The following is a 13,871-nucleotide window of genomic DNA, read 5'->3' as shown; positions in this document are numbered from 1 at the left end:
TTAGAGATATTATTTTCAAACTGGAAAAACTTGATGAATTTTTAGAGTTATGAAACAGTTCCAAATGTTCTTTGTTTCTATAGACCTTGTGGTCCATACAGAAAACCAGTTTCTTGTTTATAAAAGCAAATAAATACAATGAAAGTTACCCATTTCCTGGTATCTTGTAGATGTAAGAGAGAGCGATTTGTAAAGCATAGCTGGGTTCAGCAGGCAAAGCTGAGCTGTGAAAACAAGCTAACCATCTGAGGGAACGATGTGGGCTCAGAAAAAAAATGAAGAACATTGATGAAGTCTGCATGAAATCACTAATTATGCTAGTCATAAAAATAACAAACCAGAATGCTTGCCCTGTCAGTCACTGCAGCCAGGGCTAATGCTATCATGCAGAGTCAGCTGTGCATATGCACAGATCTATGTGCTGCTCCATACACAGATACTGAATGCAGAGCTGCTTTCAGATGTGTTTTACACATCTTTACAACAGAGATCTTTACAAACAGGACACGCTTTGGATGCTTCAGCGATATTTATTTAATAGAAAGTAACACCAAACAAGTACTTACAGCAGTTTGGTTTATTTTGGCTGATGCTGTCCGGTGTTCTGTAATAAACTGATTTTAACTAATCCATCTGCTGTTCTGATTTATGAAAAAGCAGCTATTACAGCTTAGGGCAGCAAATTAAATGGCACCAACCCTATTGGATGGTATAAAGCTGAGCTTCTTTATAAAGAAATATAATCGTTGCCCAATGACTGTGGTAATACCTTATGTCCATCTGGTGTCGTCCATAAACAGCTGTTTTAAGGGCTGCTAGTCAAAATGTGAGAAGCTTGCTGCACTTTTAAATAGAGTAGAGTATGACTCCTTGCTGTGCTAAGCATCAGAAATCATGTTTATGGAGGCAAGCTCTGTGTTTACAGTGGTGGCGTGTGGGAGTCCCACTTTAGAGGAAAAAGGAAACGAAGATTGCTCAGTTATCTGGTGCAGAGCGTTGGCAAGAACATCCTCTATTCATGGAATAGCCTTCATTAAAAAGTCCCAGGGTGGTTTTTGGCATTCAAAACCAGTTAAAAGCAGAATCAACCATTAACTGCTACATTTTTAGTTTAAAGTACTTCCAGATTTTGACAAGAAGCTGCAGGCTAATTATTTATCAAATAAAATGGCTCCAGTCAGCGCAGAGAGCTCGTTACACTATCAGCTGCACTATGTAAAGGTTTGATGCAAAATAGGGTGAAGAAAGCGGAAGGACTCCCCTCAGCTTCAGTGGGTTTTGGGCCAGGCCTCAGGAGCGCAAGATGAAGGAAATGAGAAACGTACGTTACAAACAGAGCTATAAATGACAAGGCACTAATCTGCTTCTCCATCTGTGTCTCGCTGAGCTGAGGATTAGAAGCCTTTGAATCTGATAGTTTGCCTTTTCAAGGTGTTTTTGGTCTGGTATATAACTTAAACTTCAGCAACTTCCTATGGTAATGGATATAATTTTAAGACTTGTACACAGAAATTGAATCCAAATTCAAGAAGGAAGATTATGGGTTGTATTTCAACAGGGAGCTTTAGGGCTGGAGGGAGGTTACAGAGGCAGTTTTGCCTTGCACCCATTTTATTTGCTACTTCAGCTCACTGGTTTTTTGCTAAATATCTTGCATGCAGAGATTTGCTGCTGATGCCAAGAATGGCATCATTAACGCAGGGCAGAAGATGGGATTTAGGTGAATCAGAGCGTTAGAAGGGGGGGCTGAAACGCAGCAGGAGACGGACAGAGCCATGGTGAAAAGGGCCTGGAGGACTTCTGATTTCTTGCTGAGCCGCACGCACATCCGTGGGGGCTAGCGGGAGGCGCGCGGGGACGCTGAAAGCCATTTCCAGCTCCCAGGTCAGCGCGGCCACGGAAAAGACCAGCGCGATGCTGTGACACACTAGGTCAAGTATTTCCTGTGCAGCGATGGAGGGCCTGCCCGGCCCAGGGGACATCCCCGCGGGGCTGCGCCACCCCCGTCCCGGCAAGGTGAACCGGGAGCGGCGCGGATGGAGAGACGGGCTGCAGCTGCCCCGGCCGGCCGGAGCGGGAAGGAAGGCGCGGGGCGCGCCCCGAGGTACCGCGGGCAGGGCGGGGGGGCTGCCCAAACCCGCGGCCGGCGCTGGCACCGCAGCCGGCTGGTGCGAGCTGGCGCGGACCCAGGGCTTGGCACGGCTGGAGAGGCGAGGCCAGGGCGTCGGCGGGGCGGCAGCCGCAGCTCGGAGCGCAGGGCTCCGCTGCCGTGGCCGTCCCGTTCCATCCCGTTTTGTGCCGTCCCGCTGTAGCGGCTCGGGGCAGCGCCCGCCACGGCCAAGGAAAACTAACGGAAACTCTTTCTGGGAGCCCTGCGCGTGCGCCGCCGCGCGCTCCGAGCCCCCCGCCCGCGCGGGGCACGCCGGGGCTCGTGGTTCGCCCAGGTTGGGCGGCCCGCAGCAGAACGCGGCTGCGGAACTACAGCTCCCGGCAGCCCCCGCGGCACAGCCCTGTCCCGTCCCGGGCGGCTCTGGTGTGTGTGCGGGGAGCCGCGGGGCTGGAGATGCGCGAGCGGCCGTTCCGGCCCGGGGCAGCGGGGCCGCAGGTGAGCGCGGCGGGGCCGGGGGCGCCGCCGCCGCCGCCGCCGCTTTGGGCAGGAGCCGCCGCGGGGTCGCGGTGTGTGTGCGTGGGGTGTGTGTGTACGGGGGTCGGGGCCGCCGCCGCCACCGCGCCGGGGAAGGGCGGGGGCGGACTCGAAAAGTTCCTGCCGCGGCGGCGGGAGCGGCCGCCGAGCCCGGCACGGGCCGTGCCCCGGGGCAGCGCCCGCCGGCGCCCGCGGGGGGAAAGCGCCGCGGCCGCAGCTCCGCCCTGGGTGCCCCGGGGTGGCGGTGACGGGCCGAGGCCACATCATCTCCGGAGATGGTGCCGGCGGGGGCGGGTCGCGCAGCGGGGATTTAAACCTGGGAGGGACGGGCGCGACGGGACGGGCGGCTGCCAGCTCCAGCCCGGACGGGGCTGCGTGACCCGCGGCAGGCAGGACGCGTCCCGCCGGTCCCGCCCGGGAGCCGTGGCGGGGAGCTGCCGTCCCTCCCGGCGGGAACGGCCCCCGCGGGGGTAAGAACTGCGGCTGCAGCCGCTGGGAGCGGGGCTCGACGTCCGCGTCTCGCCTCGCAGCGGGAGGGGAGGGCGGGTTAAATGCCGGGTGTTGGAGAAGCTGCCCGAGAGCCGCTTGGTTCGGGGGCAGCAGGAATGGGAGGGACAGCGCTTCTGGGCGAGCGCAGGCTGCGAGCTGGGCAGCAGGGGAAAAAAGCACAGAGCCTCTGTGCCTCTCTGCTTTTGGAGGTGTAGGGTTTTCTTTTGCGTAAATAAAAATGCAGAATTGTAGACTGCATGTAAATTTCAACATACGCTAATTTTATATGATGTTCGGAAGAATTCTATCCTCATTACTAACTGAGCAGTTTCTATGGCTTTCTTTTCATAGAAAGATCCATTCTTTCCTACTAAGTTGCAAAAATAAACTTCTTCAAAGGCTTGTATGCAAAAGGCTTTGTCAATGCACAAGCGTCGTGCTTTTGGTAAATATAATTATCGTTCTAATTAGGCAGTTGTAGGTGAGCTTTCACAGGGTGTTTTCACTGTCTAAATTAAACTTGCTTAGTAGACTCATTAGTCCTTTCACATCAAGGAAAACTAACATCATAAGGCTTTTCTGTTCTCTGTTATATTGGTTAGGCATTGTTTTTTGTAATTCAAATCCACCCCTAAGGCTTTGTATTTGCTGTCTCTGGTATCTGTGAGAGGTGAGGCAGAGGAAAGCAGTATGTAGAAAACAGGAACAAGTCATCTTCAAGCAAACGTGAAAGCACTGTGAAGCTCCTTTCTTGGGAAAGGTGCTTAAATGCTACTGTTGCCGTCCTTACTCTTCCTATTTATTACTTTCATCTGTATGGCGTTTAGCGTGTTCTTTAAAGGCAGAAGTTTCTTTTGAGGTGTTGTTGCTAAATGCCCAGCAAGTCCTGTGTATTTGAAGACAAAAGGTTCTAGATACCTGTGCTGAAAATCCACAAGGTATCAATTTGTTCTCTCTTCCAGAGCCCCTGTTAGGAATTTTTATTGCAGTACCAAGAGCTTATTTTCCTTCCAGTACTGCAATTTGTGTACCTCTCTTTCTTTATCTACCTTTCAGAATGCAATGACAGTGGAGTTTTGAGCTATCACACTGGTAAATACCAGGAGTGCATAGTGTATTAAATGGACTGTTTTAGCAATTCTCAGCCTTATTTCTGGGAAGGACAGCTTCAACTGTGTGCAGTAAGATGTGGCACTTCTCTTCTGAAATTTCATTGCAAGAGTAATACTCTTTCTTAGATTTTTTTTTTTTTTTTTTTACATAAGAGAAGGAAAAATATGTGAGCTTACTGATTTTGGTATCCTATATGGATCAATGCTCCTTAAAAACTGTTAGTAATATGTAGTATCTAGGTATTTGGACCACTTTTGCATTCATGGAAAACTTTTCCTGTGGCAGAAGTTGCATGGGGAATCTAGAAATTATTCTTTTCAAACATTCAGCTGCTTGTAAAATGCCTGAAATATTGGATTAGGTAGCAAGTATCTTGAGCCCATGCTCATGAAATTATTTATTTTCAAAGGTTGTAGCAGACTTGCTTTTTTAATCAGATGTGTGAATATTAAATGACTCAATTTTTTTTCCAAAGAAACTGATGCTCAATGGTATGCTCTGCATATCTTCCTATAGTTAGTGTTTGTGCAAGTCATTCTTCAGTTTTCTTGAATAACAGTATTGGAATGATATCTTGAGTACATGCTGGTGCATAGAGTTTGAGTTTTTATCTTGTATTTTTTTTTGACATTTCTATGCATTTAATGAATTTCCTTCCCTACCCACCAGCTTTTCAGTATAGATGTACAGAGCAGAGCTGTGTTCTACTGCTCCCTCCCCCTACCTTTTTCGGTTTTTTCCTCTTAAGTGCCAAGTGCTTTGCTCTGCTAAACTATCGTTAATTAGAAGTTGTGGTAACATATTGGTCAGTTCTAGATCTGATTTTTCTCGTGTATAATACAGTGGGAAAACAGTTGGGTTCAACTGACAAGTACAAAATGCCTCTAATGTAATATATTTGAGTAAAAGGAGTTGGTATCCCACTGCGTAAAAGTAGAGTGGTTATGACATGGGTATGCAAGTTTATACATTTCATGTGAAATAACAACTGTATCTTTTCCCCTACAGGCAGAGTACAACATTTCAAAATGCTGGAGATTATCTGGGTGATGCTAGAGATTACATTTAATGTGATTGTGTCTTCAGACATTCTGCTCCTCCATTTCATGAGATAAAATATTTTATAAAAATGAAATCAGATATCTTCATTGATCTTCAAGTTCACTTTGTCCTGTGAATTCAGAGAAGACTTTCTGAAGGAGGAATAGACTCATCACATACGTGGACTTCTGTTGTTGCTCAAGGATACACTTTTTTTTTTATCATAAAATGCCATCTGCATGAAGATGATTCTTCATTTAAGATATGATCTGTGTAATTAGGTGAATGAGGATACTTTTAATGAATTATCAACATCTATTTCCGTCTGTTTCTCCAGCTTTTGTTTTTTAATAAAAATGAAGGACAAGTATAAAACAGCAGAGCTGATGTGTTTCTGTGAGGCCTTTATGTAAGCCTCTGTGTCTGGATGTGGTGCTAAAGGACAGGCAATCTGCTTTTGATCAGCTGATTGTAACTGCAGAAAGAGAACCTTTAATTTAAAGTAGCTTGCAGCTGTAATTATTTTACTCTTTGGCTTGCACCGAATGAAAGGGAAATTTAAATTTTACTGGTCAGGAGCATTTTACTGAACTAAGAAAGGGAAAACTTACATTATCCTTGTTTTCGTTTCAAACCAAGAACTGATAACGTATTTTTCTTAGAATTTGACTACTAGGGAGATCTCGGCAGCGTAAAGCAAGTCAGATGTCAGCAAACGACTCTTCTCCCCCATCCTTACAGAAGTTTTCCCCACCGACGTGTCATGCTGCTGCACCACAGACCCCAACTTTGTCTTCAAGTCCCCAGTCGGGGCTCTCCAGTCGACTCTCCAATGGCAGTTTCAGTACGCAGAGCCTCACCAACTCCCGAGGCTCCATGCACGGGATCTCATTCCTTCTGCAGATCGGTCTCACTCGAGAGACTGTCACCATTGAAGCTCAGGACCTGTCCCTCTCTGCTGTTAAGGACCTCGTGTGCTCGATAGTTTACCAGAAGGTACGGTATGATGGTGCCATGTTCTGCTGATGGCAGCCGTTGTTTGGTAACAGGCTGTTTAGTAATAGCAGCTGAGATATGCCAAGAGTTTGGTACAGTGACAAAGATCTATGTTAGGTATTTGCAGTGTGGCACAAAGAAATTTTGGTAACTCTCAAGGGAGAAACTTTTAATTCAAAAGGATTAAACCCTCTTACTTTCTCGCTTGTGAAAGCTAGTAAAAGAAGATGTAGTTTTACATTTTCTGCAAGAATGACTTTTCACAATATGGACAGATTTTCCCTTTCAGCGGTTGTCTCTGATTCCTTAGGTTTTTACTAGCTTATGCTTACTACTTTTGAGGAATATTCTTGGATCTGTATAGCCAGCCATAGTGAAAGGACCAGTTTTAGCTACAGACCTGCATTGCAGGGCTGCAGACGTGATACGAGCTTTTCTTTTTGTTTCTAGTTAATAATTAAAAATCCCACCATTATTAGACAGCTAATAATGTGCTAGTATTGTTTTTCTGTATACTGAATACATGTGTTGCTCTTATATATCAAGATAATTTGTGTTAAGAGAGGGTTGACCAAGAAATAAAAGAGCCTTAGCGTACTTTTCCACTGTGTCTTGGCTATCCTGTTGCAAATTCTGTCTCTCTAGGGAGGAAATAACACTGATCTTGCTAGTTTTGCTTCCAAATTTTATCTTCATTTAGGTTAGGAAGGTTAGATCCTAGTAAGCAGCCTGAAAAAAAATAAGGAGTATTTAATAAAATAAGAAATAATTGGTCTTTTCCATCAAGGTCAGGTGTGGTGAGGGAATTGAAGGCAAGTATTTTGTAGGGAATTACCTTCATGTCTTTCATTGTTGTAATTGGTATTTATTGTTGGTTAGTTTTATTATATGATTCTTTTTCACCTGATAGCCTGAAAAAAGTAAGCACATGATATGTTATTTGCATATGCTTGTGTATCTTTTTTTCCTGTCTCATAACTTACTGCATCTTTCATATTTTTACAAACTAGTTGCCTAGCAAGCCAATTTCATAATAACTTCAAAAATGTAGTTCAGCATGTTAGTTCCCTTCTGAAGAGATGAGTTATTTGGCTCAATTTCTACTTTTCATGTAGCATGCATGTTAGGTGTACCTTTATGCAGCCATTTTAGGGGCTGCTTTTTCTTTCTGTATCGGCTCCTTCTCTTTACATCTACATATTTCCTGTCTTCTATCTTAAAGAAAGATGAAAACAAGTACATTCACACTTATTTTTCTTTTTTCCTTTCTGTTTTTTTGGCAGGCTCAGCTAAAAGTTTAGGTTGAGGTCTTGTTATAGCTCAAACATCTTACATGCTGAGCCTAATCTACTGCAAAACTGATGAGGATTTCACGATTAGTTTTCCTTTTTGTCTGGCTTTGCTGCAGCTCTCCTGCAGCTGACGCTACCAGTAAGTGACTGCTCAGTGAAAACATGTTTGCAGGCAGCAAACTGATCAGGAAACAACCTCAAGTGTGGTGGATTCATCTTTCATAAGTAGTTTTGCAGCCAGTACACGAGTGGCAATATTCTCCCTGTACTCTCTATTTGCCAGCAATGTGTCCTGCCTTGACTTTTTTTCCCTTAGATCTGGTGACTGTTGCAAGACTGTTAAATATTCTAGGATTAATATATACCTAATGTAAAAATTGCAAACTGTGCTCTTATCTGTCGTCATGCGAATGGTTGCCTGTTTTTTCCAGTTGAAGGCTTTGAAGCTTACCTGGGGACTTGAACCACCTGCCTGTGTTTGAGGTTACAATTATGGTATCAAAAATGTTGGTTAGGACTCTGCTTTTTTGTGTTTTCTGCTTCAGACAGTGTTCAGTGTAGCTTGTTCAGGTTTTGCAGAAGCGTAATTTGAAGCAGCATCAGCAGAACTGAAACTAAAGAGGCATGTGTCCGCAAGGAGAGCGAGATGAGTAATGCAAATATTTGGTGTGTCTCTTAGCTCTATTACAGATGTTCTAAACATCAGGAGATGTTTTTTAAGTGTTTTTCTTCAGTTTTTTTTCAAGTTTAAAGTTAAGCTTAAACTTAACTGTGAGCACTGTGTTAGGGTTATTGTGTATTGGAATGCTTAATAGCCATCTTCAGAAAACCCAAACTTTAGACTTTATAGGGATGCTTCAAAAAAATTTCTTGCTTATGGTCTCCCGTACATTCATGGTCTTCTCTGTTCATTCCTTATCTAGGTTGCTATGTATTAAAGTATCAGACATACAGTTCTCAGGGGCAAGCTGAAGAGGAACCTAAGCATGGGCATATGTGGCTGCTGGAACAGAGGGACAGTGTTTAGAAGCAGAAAAACTCATAGCAGGTAGACAGTGTGTGTCCTTGCACAATGACCAGGTGTTACAGACTCAAGTTCTTAATACTGTTCTGTGTTGGAATACTGTTTCTTCGTTCCTCACGAGAGGACATGAAGTAGAACAAAGGGATTACTGATTTAAAACTAGAAACTCACATGTGGTGATGTTCTACTGCCTGCAGACTGAGAATTATGTAGTACAGCATGCTATAAATGCCATATTCTATCTTAGTTAATTTTATTCTCGTTAATAGCTACATATGAAGAACATTTGATTACTGTAGTATTACTTGTGTAGAATCAGTACCTGCAAGATTTCTCGTAACTTTTTCAGTAAACTTACGAATCTTTGCTTTCATGTTTCTGCAACTTCTCTATCTTTTTTGGTCCACAGACCTGTCCTTCATCGTTTTCACTTTCAGTCATACTCAGCGTTCTCCTTCTTTATATATCTGATGGCTTTGTTACGTTTTGCTCTGAAATAGACCAACTGTTCCCCTACCTTAGAATGTCTGCCTGAAATTCTCATGATCCTTCAACCGTTGCATTCTTTTTGATTGAGAACTGATACAGTATTTACCCATGCAATCTGTTTCTTACTCTTCCCGCCTAGTTTTTCTGCTTGACTGAACTCACCCAAAGTCACCATTTAGCAAAATCATAGGGGTATTTCTTATGTCTTGCTGGCTGGATTTGTCTTCTGTATTTTCATCACATTACAAGGATCATATTGCAGTCCATCCATAGTACAAATGGATCTCTACAACTCTTGCAGTAACAACTTGAGCGTAATAAATAAGTAACAGTACTGCAACCAATGTTCTGGGTTTTTCTCTGGGTTAAGCTTGTAATAGTTCATGGTGTATTTTCTTCCTGCTCTGCCTTCTTGTCTTGTCAACTGTTTTCTTCATATGAGCTTAATAATGCAGAGACTTAGCAAGAGTTGAGACATGAGAAGCAAACGTGCTTGTGAGAGGGTGGGAGCTGGGGAGTTACTGGGGGTGCAGAGGTGTTATATGTGGGGCAGATTAGCATTTCCAGTGTGGTAATAGGTTTGTATGCTGGAAAACCTAGCCAAGCAGTAGTCCAAGTATGTCTGTGTTGAGGCATCTGGTGGGGGAAAGATCTCCTGCAACATGTTTGAAGCTGATTGTCTGTGTGATAATGTGATTTGGCACATGATTCTAAAGAGTGGGAGTGAATCGCTGGGTAGGGATGCAGGATAATAGAATGGATGACTTCAGTGAACGAAGAGACTTTCCAATGGTGTTTTGGACCATTAGACTTTGAAAATAACTTCCAGTGGTTTGAAACATTTGTTTTGAGTTATGATGGGTCATGAGATATTGGACCTTGAAACAATATCCGCCTACATTTTTCCCTCGTGTGAATTTTTGGCGACTAGTCCAGAACTTTGTAAAGTAACTCCTGGAACTTGAAGTAAAGGGATTTTTCAGTTACTGCCAAGATAGAAAGAAGCCTCAGTTGTGTTTCGCTCAGCAATACTGAGTGCTGTATTTTGGTTGAGTTCTTCTGGATCAAAAAGACGATGTAATGCACTGTCAATTAAAGCTAGATATGCTGTAATACTTACAGTATGAGCGTGCTAGATAACACCAATGATTTTTCCTCAGTGTTACTGCAATTATGCACTAGTTGTGTTACTTGTGCTAGTACCACCCAAGTATTAGAATTGCATATATTCTTGATGTAAATTGATGATATTGGTATACCAGAGATTAATTTTGGCACAGTCTAGTGCATACGTAGACTTCCCACAAGTGATTTCCTGTCGCGAGATGCTCTTTTGGAATTGTTAAGACTGGGAACAATCATCTTTTTGCTTTTAGGAAACTTAGTAATACTGGGATTAGCAGTTTATGTGTTCTGAGTAACTGTGCAGATACTTTAGGCTTTTATGCAGGAAAGTAATAGCTGTATAATCCCATAAGATAAAACAGGCTTTAAAAAATTCTGCTTTGAGTTTTGTTTTCAAGTTTACATTATGAGCTCTTAACACTTCAAAGGAACTGGGTACTGTTCTTCCTCACAGCTTCATGTAACTGAGCATAAGGAAAGCTATAAAAGCTGTACTTTGCTGCGGTACAAGAGAGAAGAATTTGGTAGTGTACAACTTGAACATAGTTCAACTATTGAACATAGTTTAAGCTTTGCGTAAAAATTCTGTTAAAAGATACCACTTGAAATAAAACCCCTGTTAATTGATGAGGTTATTCTTGGCTAGCAGTCTGCACATAGCCTTCTGGCCAAGGTGCTAGCAAGGAATGCTGTATTCCCAAATGGACTGGGGAGCGGAAGGGAGAGCAGGGCGCCGCACGCCTGTAAGGAGCCAAGCTGCTTGGTTGGAGCTGATTGCTCCCCCCGTCGAGGCGCGGCCGAGTGCCTTAGACAGGGCTCTGCTGGGCCACCTGCAGCTCATCAGAGCCGGCCGTGCGGAGGGCAGCCAGCCAGAGCTTCCATGGCTTGGGTGCACAGGGCTGGAGTGGGGGCAGAGGAGAGGAATCTGAGCCGGAGTGTGTGGAAGGGAGTTAGGAGGCAGGCATCTTTCTTTCCAAAAGAGCAGGGTCTGTTCTTTTGGAACTGGGAACTTTTTTTTTTTTTTGGCATGGAATTGGGGGAAGTGTGCAAAGAAAGAGCAGGATTTGTTCATCTAACTTGAAAAGTTTTGTTAGGAATGGTTGAATCTGGAGGCTGCTGCAGCTCTGTCCCCATGTGCAGCCACGGACAGCAAGACTGACCATGTATTCCCAATAGGCACTAACATTTGGATACAGGTGTGCAACACCATATATGTGTACACACAGATCCAAACAGCTGAACAGCGTGTCTTGTCTGTAAGCACCAGTGGTGCTGTACCCTTCTCTGGTGGTTCAGGATGGAGGTCTGGTAGTGGGGAAAGTACAGACACATACCCACTCACCCACCAATAGAAAAAATAGCAACAACAAAAAAAAGTGGATGCCTCCAGCAGCCGGCTTCAAGCACTCTCTTGTAGCAGCTGCTGGATCTTGGTCTTTCCAGGTGCTGACACCTGGATATTCAAGCTCATGACTTCACTTACTCGGCCTCTCCAGTCACTGACATTACAGGGTCCTCTTGCTCTTATTGCTGGCACTCAGACCCCCCATACACACACATGGGCTCAGAATGAGAGAAAATCATTCAGGAAAATAGGTAGAAATTGAACTTAATGAAAACGGCAGACGGGTGGTGCTGATGCAGCACAGAGCATGATCAGACAATTGTTCTGACCAACCCCTGTGTACAGGTGACCAGCCTCTTTTATCTTCTTATCCCTCGATTTTTCCCCACGTTTATTCCTCCCTGAATCACCTCTTTTGCCTTTGTTTCCTTCCATAAACATTCCATAGGTATTGTACCATTCTAATTTCCCAGCATTTTATAATCTGTACCATACCACTGGACACCAAAAGATGTTCTAGTGTTGACTTAACCTGATCAGTGTATGTGTGGAAACTGGGTCTAAGGATATCCTGGGAGACCCCGGGAGGGTCTGGGCAGGGGATCCTTTCCCTGGAGTTCTTAATTTGGGTTCCCACCTGCTGTTCTTTCTCTGTGCTCCTCTGGCTTGTGGAGATGGGCCTTCCTTTGAAGGGCCTGGGAGTGCCTGGGCAGGGTGTTGTGTGGGCTGCCCCCGCCTGCATTTTTCCTCTGTGCTGCTTTGTGGATGTGTAGACAAGCACCTCATAGGCAGGACAGGTAAAGGAGATACTGCGAGGTTCCTCAGCTACTACCTGTCTCTCTTATGGATTCAGGAAAACCTCCTAGCAACTGAAGTTCTCTATACCCATGAAAAGGCCATCTCTGTTCTCATGCTTTTAGTTTTTGGAATTACTGTTACAGAAATGGAGATCAGGCATGCACAATGCCTAGAAAAATGTGTCCTGGTGAAGTCTTGTCACATACTATAGAAACTGTATACAGAGCCTGTGTTTAGTGAGAGAATTCTTGTACTCCGTACTAGTGTAGATTACTCTCTTGTTAGTCCTGGGCTTATGCTTCTGCATCTTAGTTTAGAAGCCACTGATAAAGCTCATGCCCGTAAATAGAAGAATTACCTTTTAAGGTTAAATGTTACAGTTACAAAACCAAAGACAATCTTTCACAGTCACTTTTATGTGTATGTGTATTTGTTTTGGAAGAATAGGCAGTAGATCATGTCATGACAATATGAGAAGCATTCATGATACACAGTTTAAAAGGTCAATTTAATTAATGTAGAACCAAATGAGGGTATTGATGTCAACAGTTCTAACAATCTGTAATAGATGATTTGGCTTTTTTAAAAATATTTGTACTCTGTAAAAACTAATTTTGCCTTTGTGTGGAATTTATTTGAAAACCAAAATATTAATTATAGGTATTATAATGTTATTTACAAACTTTGGAATTAATGTTGATGCTGCTTTCTCAGGAATGTAATGTCTCGTATTTTTAATGTTTATACTTGCTGCCACAGAGGACTTGAGTGTTCATCTGTAACCTTAGTTTATTGTGTCAGCTAATGCTTTTTAGGAACGAAAACTAATGTAGTATGTTTAAAACATTTTTATGAATCCAAGATTTGTACATGAGAATGGGTAAATGGTGCATAGGCAGAATATATTTGGTTGTAGCAATTAAGATAAGTGCTGCTTGGCAGGTGATTATGTGACCTCTGGTTACTGAGGTGGGGGATTATGTGTAGGGATGTTCTGGCAGCTGCATGACAGGGTTATGGTCTTAAAGAGTGGAAAAAAACCTAAAAGAGAAACAAAGACATATCTTTATCAAAAGAAGGAGACTCAAACCTGTGGAATATGTTAGAGGCTTCCTTAAAATCTGTGGCTCATAGGTGGTTCTGTGAACTTAATACAAAGAGACAATAGTTCACGTGATTCCCTGAGTCATGAGTTGTCCCTCCTGGCAGCTGAAATTAATATTGGTGTTAATAAAAAGTGTCATGTGTGTCTGCAGGCAGATATATACTGTTTTAATGTTGATTTTATATCCCTTTTGTTAGAATTAAGTTCTTCAGCAGTATAATGCAATTGATAGAAGTTATCTTAACAGTGTATCAGGGATTAAAACCTCACAGCACTTATTTTAATAATGTAAATATATCTTGTTTTCTTGTCAGTCAAGGCACAGTGGGATTTTGGGTTAGAGCTTAAAGTAGGTTTATGACGTGTTTCAGGTATGAAGAAATGTCAGTTCCCTTGAAAGAATTACTAGT

The 13,871-nt window shown here is 43.5% G+C and overlaps 1 protein-coding gene across 4 annotated transcripts in view; it reads left to right on the top strand.

The window, feature by feature from the left end:
- The first annotated feature begins 2,017 nt into the window (after positions 1–2,017).
- Positions 2,018–13,871, top strand: part of PRKD3 (protein kinase D3) — a 43,749-nt gene continuing 31,895 nt past the window's right edge. The window contains exons 1-2 of one of the 4 annotated variants that reach the window (XM_032102599.1): positions 2,018–2,104; positions 5,255–6,283. In XM_032102599.1, coding sequence (XP_031958490.1) covers positions 5,993–6,283 — 291 coding nt within the window. In that variant the 5' untranslated portion in view covers positions 2,018–2,104; positions 5,255–5,992. Of the gene's footprint in view, positions 2,105–2,499; positions 2,606–2,997; positions 3,115–4,051; positions 4,072–5,254; positions 6,284–13,871 lie in introns of those variants that run through there. The other 3 variants (XM_032102597.1, XM_032102598.1, XM_032102600.1) reach the window with 3 other exon arrangements.

The sequence above is a fragment of the Corvus moneduloides genome, chromosome 3 (assembly GCF_009650955.1).
Source record: "Corvus moneduloides isolate bCorMon1 chromosome 3, bCorMon1.pri, whole genome shotgun sequence".
NCBI lineage: Eukaryota > Metazoa > Chordata > Aves > Passeriformes > Corvidae > Corvus > Corvus moneduloides.
The sequence above is the reverse complement of the archived record's forward strand: the minus strand, read 5'-3'. Positions and strand labels throughout refer to the sequence as shown.